This window comes from Pelobates fuscus, chromosome 5 (genome assembly GCF_036172605.1).
Source record: "Pelobates fuscus isolate aPelFus1 chromosome 5, aPelFus1.pri, whole genome shotgun sequence".
Lineage (NCBI taxonomy): Eukaryota > Metazoa > Chordata > Amphibia > Anura > Pelobatidae > Pelobates > Pelobates fuscus.
In genome coordinates this window covers 254,959,690-254,979,962 of record NC_086321.1, presented here as the reverse complement: position 1 = coordinate 254,979,962, position 20,273 = coordinate 254,959,690, and the positions used below count along the sequence as shown (strand labels likewise).

Here is a 20,273-nt window from a genome sequence, read left to right as displayed (position 1 = left end):
TCTCAACCCCGAGTGCTCCTATCACAACTAGGACTACTACTCACTTTCCACATTTGTTGTAGCTCCAATTTCAGTTCTTGGTATTTGTCCACCTTCTCATGTTCCTTCTTCCTGATGTTATAGTCACTGAGTTTTGCCACATCCACAACCACTGCAATCTTCGGTTCCTTGTCTACCACCACAATGTCAGGTTGGTTGGCCAGTACTTCCTTGTTAGCAAAAAAAACAAGAGTAAAATGCGCACACTAAAAAAAAGGGGGGGGGAGGGGGGAATACTTCCTGCAGGGTGCTCCAGAAAGGGAGGGTCAATCCCTGAAGACTTCCAATAAAAAAAAGAAATATCCAGGCACACCTGGGTTTTGTTTTTCTAAAAGTTAGTCTTTTTATTTGAAACAAGGAAGTGGAGACAACCTTTTGGCTCGTTTCTGAGACTTTATCAAATGTTGCCTCCACTTCCTTGTTTCAAATAAAAAGACTGCCTTTTAGAAAAAAAAACTGGTGTGCCTGGATATTTCTTTTTTTCCATTTGAGCACTTGCTTGTTAGTCTGCATCTGAAAGGGCCACATGATCTTCACGGCCAAATTTACATGTCCATGACAGTGGTATCCCATCTAATCTTAGGCATGCCCATATTCTGTGCTGATGTTTCAGTACACAATCCCAGAAACTTGGTTTTGTATCTTGCATCCTACTACCAGGTACTGTATTTTCTCAGAGGCCTCTTTGCACACTCTGCACCTTGGCTCCTGTCTGGTGTGGTAGACCCAGGCTTCTTTCTTTTATACAAGCAGAAGGTATCATAGATTATTAATATGTAAAACATGCTTCTTTGTTTGTCATTATTGAATACACCTGAGATAAATTTTTGCCATCACGTTCTGCTTTAGTGACAATTTTCTTCTACAAATGCTCTGATTATATTGTTTCGATACTGATACAATAAAATGACCATGTGTATTCTGCATCTAACAATGTCTTTTAAAAACTGCAGCTAATTTAAATTGTATGCATCTTCCAGTTCTACCCTATCAGAAGATAGATCTAGGCCCTAAGAGGAACCAAGATTTTTCAGCTTAAGCTGGTTTAATTGCAGTACAGTAAACTGCCAGATCTCATGCTCGCATAGCAACCTTCCCAGTTATTTTATGTTTCTCAGCATAATTAGTGAGTTAGTTAACACCCAAAATCTGGGGACTCTAAACAAGGCCATGCCTTTACTTTTATGTACGCACAGGGACCTATGACAAGAGAAAAAAATAAAAATAAAAGGTCAGGTTTGTTTTTTTGGTCGGTTTGTCAAAGCTTTCTCCTGTGAGTCATAGATAGCAGTTTTGGATGGAAAACATTTGTTAAAAAGCCTCCATTGTATGCAGGTTGCTACATTAATGGTAGTGGAAGTCAACAAGCAGTTTTTGCAATTCCACTCATTTTACCTAAAGAATGGGGGTGAACATTATACACCAGAAAACCCTGGTGGACAGGGTTTTATTGGATAAGATCAGATCCCATGAACTTGAATGATATCCTTCTTTCTTATCTTTTCTACAGCAGTCACTAACCTGTGTAATTACAGCAGCAGCATGGAAGGGGCAGTGGGGTTACTGGGGCAATTCCTCCCACTCCCACCCCTCGCAGTTCACTAATATAAAGACTGCAAGTGTCTGGGATTTACCAGGATCCAAGACTACAATGAGTTTTGTATGGTGTACTTGAATGTGTTTACATGTGACTGCGGGGAGAGATACAACATGCTCATGACATGCAAAACAAACGTTGAATGTAATTGGTGGCACTGAAGCCACAGCAAACAGGTTGTGTGTCTGCACAGAGCTCTGTGAAAATGCCATCAAGCTGCATTGGGTCACACTGATGGAAGTTACAGCAATATATGATGTCATAACTCCGTTTGTCAGAACCATCTAAATAGGTATCTGTGAGCTTTTCACACAAAAAAGGGGCCAATAGTTTATATCTTCCCCCATGTTGATAGCTGCTAGCATTTCACTGAGCAACAGTTTAAACATAACAGTTGATTTTATATATATATATTTTTTATTTTTATTTTAATGCATTATCTGTTTAATATACTATAAAAAATAGTCCTCCTTAATATTATTATTTATTTTATACAGTGCAGAATATGGTTAGACATGGCCATACAGTGAAACATGTATGTCTCATTAGAGATATCTTTGCCAGAAGCTCAAGGAAGCAAAGTGAAAGGTCAGTGTAGGACCTACCTGAGAGGTTTGCGTTAACGTGGCAGACGGGCATTCCCTCTAAAGGCCATTGGGGTAACTAAATAACCTCCATTTGTTTAAATATACATAGGGATTTAGGAGAGAGCCCAGGTAACTTTTTCTTTGGTTTTTACTGTATGTATTGGGGCTGATGTGTACTGTGGTCGTTGCTGCCACCCAGGAGTGATGGGAGTGAGCGCAGGACTTGTTTTTTTTGTATTTGTATACAGTGAAATATGCTATATAACAATGTTATCATACGTGCTGATACAGAAATAGTTAAGGGCACTGCTCTCGCCAGTTTACAATCTAGTGGGCGTCTAAGGGAAAACTGAAGTGAAGCGTAAAATCTAAATACTTTCTGTGTGGGAGAAAAAATATTAACCAGGCACTTTCTTTCTTCCATAAATATTAGGAAAGCTGGGTTTAATGTAGATGCCAGATTTACATTTGATATTTGGCCTAAATATTTATGCCACATAATACTAAATTATGTGTGCTGCCAAATATGCCATATACTGCGTGTTTTAGCCGAAAGGTAAACTAATTGACATTTTGAAAGTGCAATGTCTCAGGTCACTAGTATTTTTGTATTGTATGCAGATACAATTGTCTGTTAAATATAAATGAAACCACCAAATTAGTGTTTTACAGTAAGCTGCTATCCCAAGTTAGTGAAAAACTGCACCTGAGTGCTAAGGGCTATTGAGGTCTACTGTAGCCAGCAACACAGTCAAAATACACAGCTAGATTTTGAAAGAGGCCCATCTTGGCACCGAGAACCCCCTGCCACTCTCCTGGGATGTGATTTATAGATTGGCTTCTGTAGCTAATGATTGCACAGAGTATTGAGAATACAAAGCAGAAATGTCTGGGATTTTAGTTCATATAACTCAACTGTGTGCTAGAAAACGAGTGGTTAAATTTTGTTGCCAAGCAGTGTGTTGCACACTTCTTATCCAAAGCGTTTAACACCATGAGATTATGTGTTCTGGTGTTTCACCTCTGTCCTTACTCAATAAACTACATTTAGTTTATGGGAATAAACCCGACAAGATTGTAGGCATAGATGCTTAGTAGTAGAATGTTCCGGTATTCTGTCCCTCTGAATCTGTTTTCAAAGCTAGACAAATATATACTGTAACAGTCAAAATATGGAGTGCACTTGCTGGCAGAGTGATGGCCTGAAGTTTCCTTGCTCAAGACAGACTACTTACGTGGCAGGATCGTCCAATCAAGTTGTCATAGCATACTTCAGAATCATGACACTTTATCAGGATTGTAAACAGTAGATTAGAGTTTGATTCCTTTGAATTTATTGCATCATGAGTATTAAGGGTACTCCCATTGATGAGTGCTATCTTCTACTGATACTTTACAGAACTGTGGCTAGCTGAACATGCTCTGCATTCTTTAGCAATGCGCCCTCCACATATACAACAATACAAGTAGCCTCCAAACACATGTTTGGAGGCAACTTGTGGAATTGCATGTGTGGGATGCTACTTGTGATATGTTCATGTATGTCAATGTGTTGTGTTAGAATTGTTTGTCTTTCTACAGCACTTAAATATGTTGGTGCTATATAAGTGATTGTAATAATTGTATGTGTGTTTGTAAGGATGCAGTATTGCAATGGTTTGCATGCTGCTTGTGATGTGTATGTTTAAGGAGGCTGCATGTGGGTTTGCATGTGTGGGGATGCTGCTTGCGGGATTGTGTGTATACTGTGAGGATAATCGTGGGTTTGCGTATGTGGATGGGACTGTTTGCACAGGAGGAAAGGGCTGTAAGGGTGCAGGAGGTGTAGGGGCTCTAAAGGGTGCCTGAGGGTACTAGTATCTGTAGTAGGAGCAGGAGGGTAGGGGCTGTAGAGAGTGCAGGGGGTAGGAGCTTTAGAGAGTGCAGGGGATAGTGGTTGTAGAGAGTGCAGGTGTTAGGGGCTCTATAGATTGCAGGGGATTGGGGGCTGTAGTGGGTGCCTGGGGGTAGGTGCAGGAAGGTGGAGCTGTAGTGGATTCCTGGGGATAATAGGAGTTGTAGTTAGTGTAGTGGGGATTTGGTTGGTAAGGGGTTGGATGGATAGAAGCTGTGGTGGGGCATTAGTCGGGACAATTAGATAATTAAGCTATTGGTAAACAATCTATTCCCCCCCATCCCCCCAAATCTTAACTTTGGCCAGGGAGGGGGGAATCATTATCCCTGCTGGCCTGAAAATCCCTCACTGGTGTTCTGTCTGGCCAAAGGGGGCACATGACACACGATCTGGAGATGCTAAATGTTGCTGATCCTTGGAGATACTGATCAGGCAGATCTGCACAGCAGCACTGTGACACATGTCACTTCCTGGAGAATAAGCTGTCTGCATGCTTGGTCTATTTATCCCTCCTAAAGAAAGGCACACTGAGGGGGCAGCCTAGTGGGTCTTTAAGAAGGCAGCATTAGCTGCCCCTCAGTGTGCTACTCTGGGACTGCCACTGCAATGGTTTAACAAAGGTAGGTAGATCAAGGGCCCCTTGCTGTGTGCAGATTGTTGAACTCCCCAGCTGAGCCATTACTTACAGCACCGCGGGCGGGGCCTCAAGAGCCTCTGGCCCTCGGTCCATTACCGATTTGCCTGAGTGTTCAGTCCGCCCCTGACCAGAACTTCACTTCAAAGTTATACAAAAACGTTGAAAATGGTCTCTAATGGTCCCATCCCATCCCATGAGTTTAGTGGATTGAAGTCTTGGAAACGGTGCAGGCAAGATCATGCGTTTATATTGCCATGATATTAAAATGTTTTCAGTTTGTTTTGTTTTTTTACATGTTTCAAGATGGTTTAGTATGTAAGGGGAGTACAAGGTTTTTTTAAATGAACTACTAGTTCAAACATCAACTTAATCTGACAATAGATATGTTACACATAAATTAAGATGGTTTTCTCTACAGTTTTATGATATTTCTTTGTTAGGATGTCCCGTGAATAATGACTCCATTCCCAGCATCATCTGGTTCCATAGGAGCCAACCTTTGGGCTCAAGGTCAAGATTGAGACATGAACTATTGGAAGGTGGACAGATTCTTCAACTTGATAACCTCAGCAAAGAACACCAAGGAGAATACAGCTGTGTTATTAATAACCCGTCTGAATCATTTCTACTGAAGGCATCTTTATCCATTGCAGGTACAGTACAGCATTAGTCATACAACTTTAGTGCTAATCTCAATTTAAGTATTACAACTATAAAAAAAAATCAGTTTGATTTAAAACAGCCTAAAGATTTGTTTTCATTATTTATCGTTGACGGTAAGACATGAATAACACAAGTCCTTGATGCAACAATTATCCTTCACAAACCGTTACTTAATAATTATATTTATGCACACTGCTCAAAACAAAAAGGGAACACTTAAACAACACAATGTAACTCCAAGTCAATCACACTTCTGTGAAATCAAACTGTCCACTTAGGAAGCAACACTGAGTGACAATCAATTTCACATGCTGTTGTGCAAATGGGATAGACAACAGGTGGAAATTATAGGCAATTAGAAAGACACCCCCAATAAAGGAGTGGTTCTGCAGGTGGTGACCACAGACTACTTCTCAGTTCCTATGCTTCCTGGCTGATGTTTTGGTCACTTTTGAATGCTGGCGGTGCTTTCACTCTAGTGGTAGCATGGGACGGAGTCTACAACCCACACAAGTGGCTCAGGTAGTGCAGCTCATCCAGGATGGCACATCAATGCGAGCTGTGGCAAGAAGGTTTGCTGTGTCTGACAGCGTAGTGTCCAGAGCATGGAGGCGCTACCAGGAGACAGGCCAGTACAGCAGGAGATGTGGAGGAGGCCGTAGGAGGGCAACAACCCAGCAGCAGGACCGCTACCTCCGCATTTGTGCAAGGAGGAACAGGAGGAGCACTGCCAGAGCCCTGCAAAATGACCTCCAGCAAGCCACAAATGTGCATGTGTCTGCTCAAACGATCCGAAACAGACTCCATGAGGGTGGTATGAGGGCACGACGTCCACAGGTGGGGGTTGTGCTTACAGCCCGACACCGTGCAGGACGTTTGGCATTTGCCAGAGAACACCAAGATTGGCAAATTCGCCACTGGCGCCCTGTGCTCTTCACAGATGAAAGCAGGTTCACACTGAGCACATGTGACAGACGTGACAGAGTCTAGAGACGCTGTGGAGAACGTTCTGCTGCCTGCAACATCCTCCAGCATGACCGGCTTGGCAGTGGGTCAGTAATGGTGTGGAGTGGCATTTCTTTGGGGGGAAGCACAGCCCTCCATATGCTCGCCAGAGGTAGCCTGACTGCCATTAGGTACCAAGATGAGATCCTCAGACCCCTTGTGAGACCATATGCTGGTGCGGTTGGCCCTGGGTTCCTCCTAATGCAAGACAATGCCAGACTTCATGTGATTGATGCTATGCATTGATGCTATGGACTGGCCCGCCCGTTCCCCAGACCTAAATCCAATTGAGCACATCTGGGACATCATGTCTCGCTCCATCCACCAACGTCACGTTGCACCACAGACTGTCCAGGAGTTGGCAGATGCTTTAGTCCAGGTCTGGGAGGAGATCCCTCAGGAAACCATCTGCCACCTCATCAGGAGCATGCACAGGCATTGTAGGGAGGTCATACAGGCACGTGGAGGCCACACACACTACTGAGCCTCATTTTGACTTGTTTTAAGGACATTACATCAAAGTTGGATCAGCCTGTGTGTTTTTCCGCTTTAATTTTGAGCGTGACTCCAAATCCAGACCTCCATGGGTTGAAAAATTTGATTTCCATTTTTTTTTTGTGTGTGATTTTGTTGTCAGCACATTCAACTATGTAAAGAACAAAGTATTTCAGAAGAATATTTAATTCATTCAGATCTAGGATGTGTTATTTTTATGTTCCCTTTATTTTTTTGAGCAGTGTATATACCTGTCAGAGAACTTTCTCAAGGAACTACATGCATTCAGTAAGGACCTAAACTGTAACAAAGAAACACATGTTTTAGAGTCTTAATGCTTTATGAAATAAGTGTAACACATGGAGAGTTAAGGTTGGGTAGAAAATTGTCAGATTGTGTTGGTAACGCTGTCAAAGAAAGTAGCTTATTGCAAAGATTTCAGTTCATTATTTATTCCCAGCTAATGTGCTACACTCCAGATCCATAGACAGGGATTTGTCATGGCTACAATGTGAATGGTTTAGCATCCACCTATTTTAAATGTTATTGAATTAGTTTAATATATTACACAATGCTGGTATCACCTCTCATGATTTAATAAGTCTGTTACTCTTATGTTAAGGTTCTGTAGCTTTGTTGACCACTGAAATATAATTAATTATTGTAATGTGGAAAAGTAGTTCTTAAATATGTCCCATTTTTTGTGACAACAGCCCCAACAGAATATCAGTGGTCTGTGGTTGGTCTTGTACCGTGTACAGCATCATGTGGAAACAGAGGTATCCAACATCCCCAGTTACGATGTGTATTGGACAAAGAGGAGGTCAACGTTTCCTATTGTTTAGATAAACCTAGGCCAAACATAAAGCCTGTGACCTGCAACAGAAGAGACTGCCCACCAAGGTTTGTATTACATGTTTCCAGTTGTTGCACTATATACTTTCTTTCTTTACAGTCTTTATTCATCTTACAAAGATAATACAGAACAATACTGCCCAAAGGGGGGGAAACACATGTTGAAGTATTTAAGACTACATCAGAGTGTTTTAAAAAGTGAGTATTGGCACTGCTAAATGGAGGACACCATTACTGAGCAATATGAGCTAAGCAATATGATAATGATCACCCTAATCCCAATCATCAACTAAAAAAGCTGCAATATCATATTAGTCTCTTATGAAATGTGTGTAGTGTGACTAACAATACGCAGGTTTTATCTGTACAGTCCTGTAGAATGAGAGAATAGGTGAAATCATAGGAGGTTATTAGAAGGTGCAGGAGAAATGTAAAAAAATAAAGCAATGCCAGAGCAGAGAAAGTTTGGAACATTAAGTTGTCTGCTCTCCGTGGAAGCCCATCCAAGTTCAAGAACCCATGTATGATGATACAATTCCCTATTCCTAATTTCTTAATTTCCTCTACTTGTATTACCCATTGAATGAGTGCACTTGTAAAGAACCTGGATCAGGGACTTTTCAGCATTCACTAGATGTTTGTGTTTGTAAACGACTACTGTTGACTTGTAGTTTGGTGTGGTAGAGTAACAAATTTGCGGGTTGCATTGGGGTTGCTCATTGAGGTAGCTGAAGTAGAGTGGACATGTTTCCAAGACAGATTAATCTTTGAACATTCCCACCGTATGTGGCGAAGAGAGCCTCCTCCTGTCTTGCTGTGCCTGCAAGTATTAGGGATGTTGCTATATATGGTGTATGGTGGTAGACCTTATAGTACTTTGCTGGTTTATAATAAAGATTTTCTTTCCACTGGCCTTTGCTATACTTGCACCTAGAGAATTCTTCTATTAGCTCCTAAATTTTAAAGAAGGAGGAAGTAGGAATTGATTATTAATATTGTATTGAAATATACCCCAGTGCAATTTCTCCCCTTAGGAGCAATTCCTCTCAAATTGTACAACTGATATTAGTTCAATATGTAATTTCCAGCCATTAACATGTTTATGGAAGAAAACGATGCCTCTATGGTTAGCTGTATTTGTTTTATTAGGTGCTGTCAGACAATAGGTAGAATTATTTGTTGTATTTGTGCCATGGATTGCGTTAGCAGTCTCTGCAGGTATAAGAACTAACATAGTTTAGTGAAATGAGCAAAGAATATTTAAAATTGTAATCTGACATGAACATATCTGTGAAAAGCCACAGTTTCTGTAATTTCTAGATTGATTTGTTGCCTACATTCTTAATTGAAAGGGTATACAACATACTTCAAAGCTAAGGGAAAATAAAGATTTTTTTTTCCCCTATCCACTTTTCCTACACCTGTATTTTCCTGTATGATCCGAGAACTCCCACTGTTAGAAAATTATTTGCAAATTGGCAACAAGCATTTTTTCCCCAAATGAACAAGGCCCAAGCCAAAAGCATTGCACCATTGCCAGAGTACAGAGGCATTCTGCAAGGCATTGTGGGTCTAAGTTAAATACGAACACAGGACCGTAAAAAAAAAAAAAAGAATGGCATTGATGGAATTTTGTTAAGAAAAGTTTAAATCCCAAATGTAACATATAATACCCATGTGGATAATGTTACTATACCCCTTTTCTATTTAAGTCATAACATGCATGTGTCATAGAATAATATTTACAATCTAAATAAGAATAGAAAAAAATGGAAAATCCTATAAATGAATATATTGCAGAGCAGAATTGCTGACATTTGACTGCACATAAAAATGTGCATAATGTTATTACACGCTAGAATGTTTGCTATAGCTGAGACCATGAGACATTATTATATGGATTCTAAGTATATATACTTGGAAAAAGAAACAATCTCTTTAGAAATCTGCTCACAAACCTTCCAAATAATTGAAAAATGAGTAATAAAAAGTAGTTGTAATAAAAAATATAAATCAGAGATTAAAGGGACACTATAGTCACCAGAACAACTACAGCTTATTGAATTTGTTCTGGTGAGTAGAATCATTACCTTCAGGCTTTTTTCTGTAAACACTGTCTTTTCAGAGAAAACGCAGTGTTTACATTACAGCCTAGTGATAACTTCACTGGCCACTCCTCAGATTGCTGTTAGATCCTTCCTGGGTCATGGCTGCCTAAAATGCATCCACACATTCAGTATCTCCTCCCTCTGTATGCAGACACTGACCTTTCCTCATAGAGATTCATTGATTCAATTCATGAGGAGGTGCTGATTGGCCAGGGCTGTGTTTAAATCATGCTGGCTCTGCCCCTGATCTGCCTCCTTGTCAGTCTCAGCCAATCCTATGGGGAAGCATTGTGATTGGATCAGGCCACCACTGCTGATGATGTCAGCAGACAGTTTTTGTTTTCTGAGGCAAACAGCATGCAGATCTACAGCTTCAGGCTTGAATACAGTAAGATTTTGCTATATTTATGGAGGCATGAGGGACCCAGGTGGGCTACATGGTGGTTTTAACACTATAGGGTCAGAATACATGTTTGTGTTCCTGACCCTATAGTGATCTTTTAATATTAAAAACACTAAAAAGATTGTGTATACGTATATATCGAGCTCTCTCTCACTTACATACTCATCACATCTACACACACAAAAGGAAACATGAACACACATAAACTGACTTAGGGCTAGCAAAAGACCAGAATCTTAAAGGAACACTATAATATACAAACATGTATTCCTGACACTATAGGTATGAAAAAAATTTAGGGGCTTTAACCCCTGTGAAAAAGATAGTTTACTCACCTTTTCCCTCCCATGCTCCGCATTCTTGGCTGAGAGATAATCTGTTGTGATTATTGGATTGTTTAGCATCTCCATGCAGACCGTGGAGAAGCTGAACATTGTGCAGCACTGACCAAGGAAGCACTTCTAGTGGCCATCTGAAAATTTAGTGTTCAGGTTAAAATGCCTGCAGGAACAGGCTATACTGAGCAGAACAACTACATTAAGCTGTAGTTCTGGTGACAATAGTGTCCCTTAGTGTGAATACGAGGGTTTGGTTATACCTAATTTTGATTCAGTTAAATTCATTTTTCTGTACATTAAATTGGATTAACATTAATGGATCTAGGTTAGCACTCATCATTGTATTGTTCTGAATCCACTGAAGGAGTTAAGAACTGTTTGCCAGCAAACCGGAGGAAAAATATTATACATATGTTGAAAACTATATACTTCTTGGTCTTGTATGGCTCACCTAATTAATTCTGAACTTCAATTCAACCGTAACTTTAACATGATGATACTTCTCCAAGGGAATGGCTGTTTTGTCAGTGCTGAAGGAAATTGTATGGGAAAATAACAAAATCCTTATATAAAGCATTTACTGCATCCTGTTTTCATTTCATCCTAAACTGTTTGGTCTTTGCTGGAAATGCTTGTACTGTATGGTCTAAGCTTTATGGACAATTAGATCCAGAAGAAACCTGTTAGGTTTATTCACGGCAGCCACTTCAGGCAATTGACAGAGAATTTTACTACTCAGCTTTGCTACAGTGTGTTGATCCATCTCATAGTGAATTCCTTCACATCTGAGTAGCAAAATTGCCTTGTGGTTTGTTAATGGTTTGCTTTCCAGGTGAACTCCGCGCAATGTTTCAACACCTGTTAAATTCTTCAAATTGTTTTAAAGCATACAGCATACTTTTTCAGCTAGCATAGTGTTGGTTCATGTTTTCTGTATGTACTGATTTCTCCTTTTATATTATAATCTTTAAAATAAATATATGTAAAATATTCAGCCTTTGCTACTGACGGTGTTTTCCACTGACCCAATTGTTCATAATTAACATCAATTAACATTGACTAACATAACAAGTATTATTTTTGTAATAATTTCTTGGTCTTAATCAGTTGTTTAGCCATAATGTTGTGCTGGTTAACAATATGATTTTAAATAAATTATATTTAAAACATTTACCAAAAAAGATTTAATAGAAGTGCGTTACGCTACAGTGGATTTTGACTTCATCGCTTACACAAAAACATTCATAGTTTGAAACTGTTATACAATTTAAAGAAATGCTTCAAAACACTGTGTCCTAGACACATGTGCAACAAATTCATTTTAATAATCGTCCAAGTATATTTTGTCCAAGTATATATAGGGCCCATTAAAATCCAAGGAATAGCAAATTTGAAAGAAGGGGGCACTTTCTTCCTCTTTGATCTATCCTACAGACACCTGTGCATATTGTTATATAGAGAGCAGTGAGTCATCTCCATAGTAAAATTTACATACACACACATGACACACTCACAATAGGAACAAAACTGACACTGTTAACCCGGAACTTAGTCTTCTCGGCTGATTGATTGAACGTTCTTGGGGCCTGTCTTATAACAGAAGATGTCTCTAACACTATAAGACAGTAAGTAAGTAGACTGACCCTTGAAGGTTACTTATATTACATAGGAATTCAGATGTATCAATGTATTTCTTTAAGAATTTCTATTCATTTTAAATTACTGAAATTTTTGGTAGAGCATACATTAATTGTGATGTTTTATTTTTGTAAATCAGTGCTTATTCTTTCTATTTTACACAATGTAGAAGTTATCAAAAATTCATATTAAATATATCAGCTGTTATTAAAGGATCACTATAGTGTCAGGAATACAAACATATATTACTGACACTATAATGTATGTGACTGTTTGGGTGACCGCTCCCCTGCCCCCCTCCGATTGTGCTGATTTTACTCACCTTTTTCTCCCATGCCCTACACTCTGCATCCATGGCTAAGAGTATTACTCTTGATGATCTCAGCCAATCTAATGCTTTCCTATGGGAGGCTATTGTGAATGTGCAGCAAAATGCTGGTTTGCGCCAATCAACATCTCCTCATAGAGATACATTGAATCAATGCATATCTATGGGGAGCATTCAGAAACTCCATGCAGAGGGTGGAGACGCTGCATGTAGGTACTGAACACTATGCAGCAGTGGACTAGGAAGAACCTCTAGTGTTCATCAAAGTGACTGCTATGCACCAATGTACCAACTGCCTTCTCTCTGAAAAGGCAGCATTTACATTGAAAAGAGTGCAGGGACAGGGTTCTGGTGATTACAGTGTCCATTTCAATGTAAAAAAATAAAAAAGGAAACACCCAAAAAGGGCCAAGAATGAGGAAGGAAGAAAAAAGGTAAAGAAAGACATAGAAGCAAGATTTCATTTTACTAGTCATTCACTGAGGAATAGGAGCAGTTCTTTTTTAACTTCAGTGCTAGAATGTGACTGATCTATTCTGAAACTCTTGAGCCATTTTCATTAAGCAGTCTTACTATTTTATTATTAAGAGGGGGCATAGCCCTCATAATCAGCCAGAATACAGTCCTGATCTAAGGATGCTACACAGCTATTTTAGCCTTACATGGAAAATTCACTTTGAATTCCCATGAATTCTCCTTTTAATGAATAGCCCCATGAGTAAAAAAAAACTTTAAATGCTATAGACATTTACAAACTGATCCAAAATATTACATTGCATAGCCTTCCTAAAGAAAATGTAAATGAAATGTACCGAACTCTTAGTACTAAGAACAACTGTTTACTTGAAGAAAGAATTACTCTTCACATGCATGCTATATTTATATGCTCCTTAGGTGGATGGTAACATCATGGTCAACCTGTTCTCAAAGCTGCGGAGGTGGCGTCCAGACACGCCGTGTGACCTGCCAGAAGCTGACTGGTGCAGGTCTCTCTGTGGCTGTGTCTAGTGACATCTGCAGCATATCTGCAAAACGACCTGTAGACAGTCAGAGCTGCAGTAGACAGCTGTGTGTGGACTGGACAACAACCTCGTGGGGACAGGTAAGGACAATATTACAGAACAAGTGGAGATCGTGTAAAGTGTTAACAAAAGGTTAAAAGAACAATAGTCGCATAACCTGGACTTAGATTGCTCTGGTGATAGGTGATGTTGATAGGTGATGTAATCTATGCAGGGACGAGTTTCAAATTCTCTGCAATAAAACATAAATGTGCAGGCAAGTCTTGAAAAATCTTAATACATATGATGTGAACTGAAACCTCTCTTCATTAGAGCATGGTATCAGTACAATTGTGCTGGATAACCACGAGTGGGTTTCATTTAGTCAGCAGGGCCTGAAAGTTTAAGACAAGCAGGTTCTTTACCTCCATCTGATTACTACGTATCAGGTTGATGAAAATATTCACTTTCTAAATGAATTAAATGTGTTGCTAATGCCTTGATGCCTTGAATTTTATCTTGCAATTCCATTGCATTTGCTCTTTCAAAAACACTGCAAATATGTATCAATTTATTGGCAGAGATAATCAAAATTGACAACTCAGTAGGAAAGCATTGACAGTCTATTGTAGATGCGTGGCAAAACGTGCACTGTGCCGATCAGCCATTGAATCAATGCATCTCTATGAGAAAAGTTGTTGTCTCCATGCAGTTGTCTCCATGCAGAGAATAAAGACGCTGAACATCAGTGCTGCACGGTGTGCAGCACGGACCCAAGAAGCACCTCTAGTGGCACCCCTAGTGGCCTCTGAGTGACTGCACCTAGAGGTGTTACTTGGCAGTAATGTAAACACTGCCTTTTCTGTAAAAAGGCAGTGTTTACATTAAAATGCCTGCAGGGACAGGCTATAGACACCAGAACAACTGCATTAAGCTGTAGTTGTTCTGATGACTATAGTGTCCCTTTAAAATAAACATTTTGTCATTCCATAAGAGACTTGAGTAGTTTATATTTCCTTCATAGCAAATACGATGGTCTGATTATGTGAAAGGAGAGCAAAGGACCACAAAGACAAGAGAGACAGTGAAGCACATTCCAAGGACACATTTATTCATTTTTGGAATATTAATAATAGAATATCATTGGAAAACAAAGTACAACTGAGAGTAGAAATAAAAGTATGTTTAATAGAAAACATAAATATATACATATTTGTCAAATGAATGTTTGTTTTGCTTGACTAATAAGCCTTTAATGTTACAAAATGTGCCCTGTAGCAGTTTGGTACATTGTATTTGTTGTTTTATGTGTTCTCAAGCCAGATACATTTACAGAGGCACCAGAACGTGCTAGTGTATAGTGGTGTATTGCCATCTGCTGTACAGATGTGTCTTTATAGATCTGGACATCCCTTTTGTCCCAGTGAGATATTTGAATTATGCCTGTCATACCATAGATCAGAAAGCCAGAACATTTTCCACTATCATGTAAAACAGTGCTGGGCATTAGCAGCCTTATAGCTGTCCGTGGATAATTCCCAGGGCTTTCTGACATAGAGCTTGATCAACAAGTATATGCTGTTTAAAATTAATGGTTTAGTTTTACTGTACAGGTCATATTCCGATTACTTAAAGAGACAGTTATGCATTAGTGTTTTTTGTTTTTTTTTCATTTTCCACTAACTCCATAGCTGCTAAGCCAGTCACACAAGTATGCTAAAGCCATTTTAGGCTTTTTCATTCCCTATGTTTTAACCGAATATCTTTTTGTGAATATCTTTTTTTTCTAGAGATTGTGTGTTGTTTTAGAAACTTACTTTAGTTTTTAGTTTTTTTTTTTAAAGAGAGAAATGTTGAATGTTTGGTGCTCTTTTATGGTGTAATGATGGGCAATGGGAGTCATTATTTTATATTTATTTAACTGATTTATTTTTATAAATATTTCCAAAATACACAATACGCTTTCACATTTATCGTCCGTTTTCACTTGATTATATACCGTATTTTGTGGGAGCAGGACATTTGCCCTCCCTTATGGTTTATTTTATATATGCATCAGATGAACAGGTGATGTTATCAGATGACCTCCCATGCCTCCCCGCTCTATCAGTCCCTGCATTGGCTCCCAGTTAGATATAGGGCTCAATTTAAAATTCTGGTGCTTGCTTACATACAACTCCCTACGTTATGCTGCTCCAACCTACCTATCCTCCCTAATACACAAGTATGTCCCGTCAAGGCCCCTACGCTCTGCCAAAGACCTACGTCTATCCTCTGTCCGTACTCCCACCTCTAACGCTCGCCTCCAAAACTTTTCCAGTGCTGCACCTCTTCTGTGGAACTCCCATCCCTCCTCCATAAGAATTTCACCCAGTCTCCACTCATTCAAAAAAATCCTTGAAAACTCACTTCTTCAAGAAAGCATATCAATTAAACTGTTAGCGGGTTTTCATCCCCCACCCTCCTTGACTCCTCTCCTGCAGCTGTCAAAAATTACCTATTAAGCCCTCAGCGAATACTTTTCTAACAACTTACTTCGTACCCCTACCTCTCTGTTCCTGTACGTCGAGTTGTCTGTTACAATTAAATGTCTGTTAGTCCACCCTTTGTACAGCGCTACGGAATCTGATGGCACTATATAAAAAATTAAATAATAATAATAATGACCAGGGCTGCCATTGTGATTACCTTATAGTTGCTTCTGCATGTGACCCCTTATGCAGGACAGGAAGTTCTCTTTGTAGTAAAGCAGGGTCACTAAGCTGATTTTAGTGCATATACAGAGGGTCTAAAGCCATTTTTAAGACGCTGAGCACCCTAGAAGTCACCTAGCAGACAGCTTATTGCAATTTACATGTTAATTACCTGCTATCTATAGAGGTATGGTATCTCCTAATTTGAAAGAGAATAATCTCCATATGAGGAGTTGTTTGAGTTTGTATGTGTACGCATGCAGTGCGCTGTTTTTAGGGATATCTCCTTATACAGTAATCAAAACATAGCAGTCAGCTACCCAATCTTAATTGGGTAGGTGACAGCTATTTTCTTGGTAGCCACCTACCCATGGTGGCCACCTCTGGGCATATATATATATTTATTCTACAGTTGGAGGAAGGGGTGTTTAACTGGGCATAATCCCTCTTGGGCACGTTGTGTGCCAGTCTAAGATATTTCCTGGACAGGATTGTTATGCATTCTTATCAACAGTTCAGCCCATTTTGTTGAGCCTGCCCCATATAAAGAAGTGGAAATCTCTTGTGTATTGGTTTAACAATATGCTCTGGTGCTTTCATTTTCTTCCTAGTGAATATGTGTTAGTATGTTGCAATCTATATTAAAATTTCTCAACACAAGGTAACATACCACACACATCACTGGTTTCCTTATGCTTTATTAAAACATATACATTATGTATTTTTTAATTTTATATAGGTTTATGCTTGCTGCTTATACAGTGAGGGGAAAAAGTATCTCCTGCTGTTTTTGAACGTTTGACCACTGACAAAGAAATGATTAGTTTAGAATTTTAATGGTAGGTGGATTTTAACAGTGAGAGACAGAATGACAAAAAAAAAAGAAATCCGCATGTCAAAAAAGTTATAAATGTATTTGTAAGTTAATGAGTGAAATAAGTATTTGATCCCTTATCAATCAGCAAGATTTCTGGCTCCCGTGTGTCTTTTATACATTTAACGATCTGAGATTAGGAGGACTCTCTTAAAGGGAGTGCTCCTAATCGCAGATCGTTATCTGTATAAAATACACCGTCCACAGAAGCAATCAATCAATCAGATTCCAAACTCTCCACCATGGTCAAGACCAAAGAGCTGTCCAAGGATGTCAGGGACAAGATTGTAAACCTACACAAGGCTGGAATGGGCTACAAGACCATCACCAAGCAGCTTGGTGAGAAGGTTGGTGTGATTATTCGCAAATGGAAGAAACAAAAAATAACTGTCAGTCTCCCTCGGTTTGGCGCTCCATGCAATGATCATGAGAACGGTGAGGAATCAGCCCAGAATTACACGGCAAGGTTCTTGTTAATGATCTCAAGGCAGCTGGGACCATAGTCACCAAGAAAATTGGTAACACACTATGCCATGAAGGACTGAAATCCTGCAGCGCCCGCAAGGTCCCCCTGCTCAAGAAAGCACATGTGCAGGCATGTCTGAAGTTTGCCAATGAACATCCGAATGATTCAGAGGAGAACTGGGTGAAAGTGTTGTGGTCAGATGAGGCCAAAATCGACCTCTTTGGCATCAACTCAACTCACCGTGTTTGAAGAAGGAGGAATGCTGCCTATGACCCCAAGAACACCACCCACACCGTTAAATATGGAGATTGAAACATTATGCTTTGGGGGGGTTTTTCTGCTAAGGGAACAGGACAACTGCACCGCATCAAAGAGACAATGGATTGGGCCATGTACCGTCAAGTCTTGGGTGAGAATCTCCTTCCCTCAGCCAGGGCATTGAAAATAGGTCATGGATGGGTATTCCAGCAGGACAGTGACCCAAAACACACAGCCATGGTAACAAAGGAGTAGCTCAAGAAGAAGCACATTAAGGAGGGAGCTGAAGGTTGGAGTTGCCAAATGTCAGCCTCGAAACCTTAATGACTTGGAGAGGATCTGCAAAGAGGAGTGGGACAAAATACCTCCTGAGATGTGTGCAAACCTGGTGGACAACTACAAGAAATGTCTGACCTCAGTGATTGCCGCCAAGGGTTTTGCCACCAAGTACTAAGTCGAAGGGGTCAAATACTTATTTCACTCATTGACATGCAAATCAATTTATAACTTTTTTGACATGCGTTTTTCTGGAAATTTTTTGGGTTATTCTGTGCCTCACTGTTAAAATGCCATTAAAATAGACTGATAATTTCTTTGTCAATGGGCAAACGTTCAAAATCAGCAGGGGATCAAATACTTTTCCCCCTCACTGTATATTGTAAAGAATAAATTACCTGCTTTGTCTACAGTATATAAGTGTACTCCTCAATTCCATGCGTCTTTGTTATCCAATATATTTTACATACAGGAGTTATATTTTACCCTGGAAAATGTAAAACAACAGTTATTGTGCAGGAGTAATATTTCATATGTAGGACTTGGACCTCATTTCATAGAAATTCAAGAATTAATGGATCCAGGTTTGTGTTTGTTTACAGTAAAATTCCTGCAAAAGAACGCTGAGTTTAGAAGCTTATATTCAATGTCCTCCGAGGTTGTGAATAATATTATACAGCATGTTGCTGTCCAAGTAGATGGGTGGAAGCATCCCCTGATAGCTGAAATCATTGTTTCTTTTGTAATCCTGATTGTAAAAATATAAACAAGTCTAAGATTATCTGTCTTACTTATGTCTTTCCTAATAATGCGAGATGTGTAAAATATCCTACTCCTACTCACAGTAATACATTTTCTGGAGTTTTTATGTTGTCTAAACCTGTTTCTCCCTCAACCAGACATTTCTATATAGGATTGGGCTGTGAGCTTGGGAATTAATGCAATCATATGGACATAAACAGACCATCGTATCGCATTCCTAGGAACTTGCATCATGTAAATTTACTAAAAGGATTAAAATCTCTATGCTAAAGTCTGATGGGGTCTTTCCTGAATATTAAAAAGACTGCATAACCTTCATTTGACCCTAGAGATTTTCATAAGTTATATGTGGTTGGCCTGGCCTGGTTTAGGAATCTTTTAAGTAAATAATCATTTTATTATACACATTTACAGTAGGCTTTGATTTTTAATTACGACCACTCTGTTAGCTGACAATCAAAGCTGAAAAACTGAGGTCAAAGCAGCTACGGGAATATAGCTGCATTAATGAGCTTTTCCAAATCTATTGTCCTAAATTTGGCACATCAGCTTTGAGATCACTGTTTAATTTGTCTATTCGCGATCAAGAAAAAAGGTCATCACTTATTTTCACAAATGTGCAACTGTGATCGATAGAGACCTAATGGTAGTGTAGAATGCCCTGCTTATTTTGCATTTGCAGCTCTATAGAGCAGACATTGCAAAAATGCAAAAGTATATTTCAGGGAGGTTGCTCCATCAGTTTTTACACCCACCCCTACACACACACACACACAGCCGCCAAATATATAAGAGCACCTTGACACACAGATACATGCACTGGGGGGTGGCACACACACACACACACAGATACACACACTGGCACATACACACACACACTCAGATACACACATTGAAACACACACTCAGATACACACACTTACACACAATCAGATGTACGCAATGCTTAGGGTTCTGGTCCTGGCTAAGGCTGATGGGACTGAGCATGCAGCAGCAGCAGCAGCTCAATCCAGCCTCTCTTCTGACTCCATGCTGCATGGGCAGCCCTGCCTCCAGCATCCTCCCTCCATTCCTCCAGGGCGGCTTTCTGTAAAGCGTGAGGAAGTGACAGGCTGTCACTTCCTCCCTGCCGGCTGATATTACAGGGGCCCGGTTGGCTCCTAAACTGTTTACTGAGTATTATCGGGGGCCTGCAAATCATATATAATATCCTGGAAATCACACACACATTGTATGTCAGATTGTGTGTGATTTCCAGGATATTGTATATGACTTGCGGGTGTCAGAGAACCACTTTCAAATGCTGGAGTCTCCAGGAGCTTCCAATAGACTTGGGATGTCTGTATAGAGTCCATG

The 20,273-nt window shown here is 39.8% G+C and overlaps 1 protein-coding gene across 2 annotated transcripts in view; it reads left to right on the top strand.

The window, feature by feature from the left end:
- The window catches only part of ADAMTSL1 (ADAMTS like 1), a 918,974-nt gene that overhangs the window by 888,251 nt on the left and 10,450 nt on the right, over nucleotides 1-20,273 (top strand). For both annotated transcript variants that reach the window (XM_063455242.1, XM_063455243.1), the window contains 3 exons: nucleotides 5,195-5,407; nucleotides 7,631-7,820; nucleotides 13,482-13,689. In XM_063455242.1, the coding sequence (XP_063311312.1) occupies nucleotides 5,195-5,407; nucleotides 7,631-7,820; nucleotides 13,482-13,689 (611 nt within the window). The remainder of the gene's footprint in view (nucleotides 1-5,194; nucleotides 5,408-7,630; nucleotides 7,821-13,481; nucleotides 13,690-20,273) is intronic.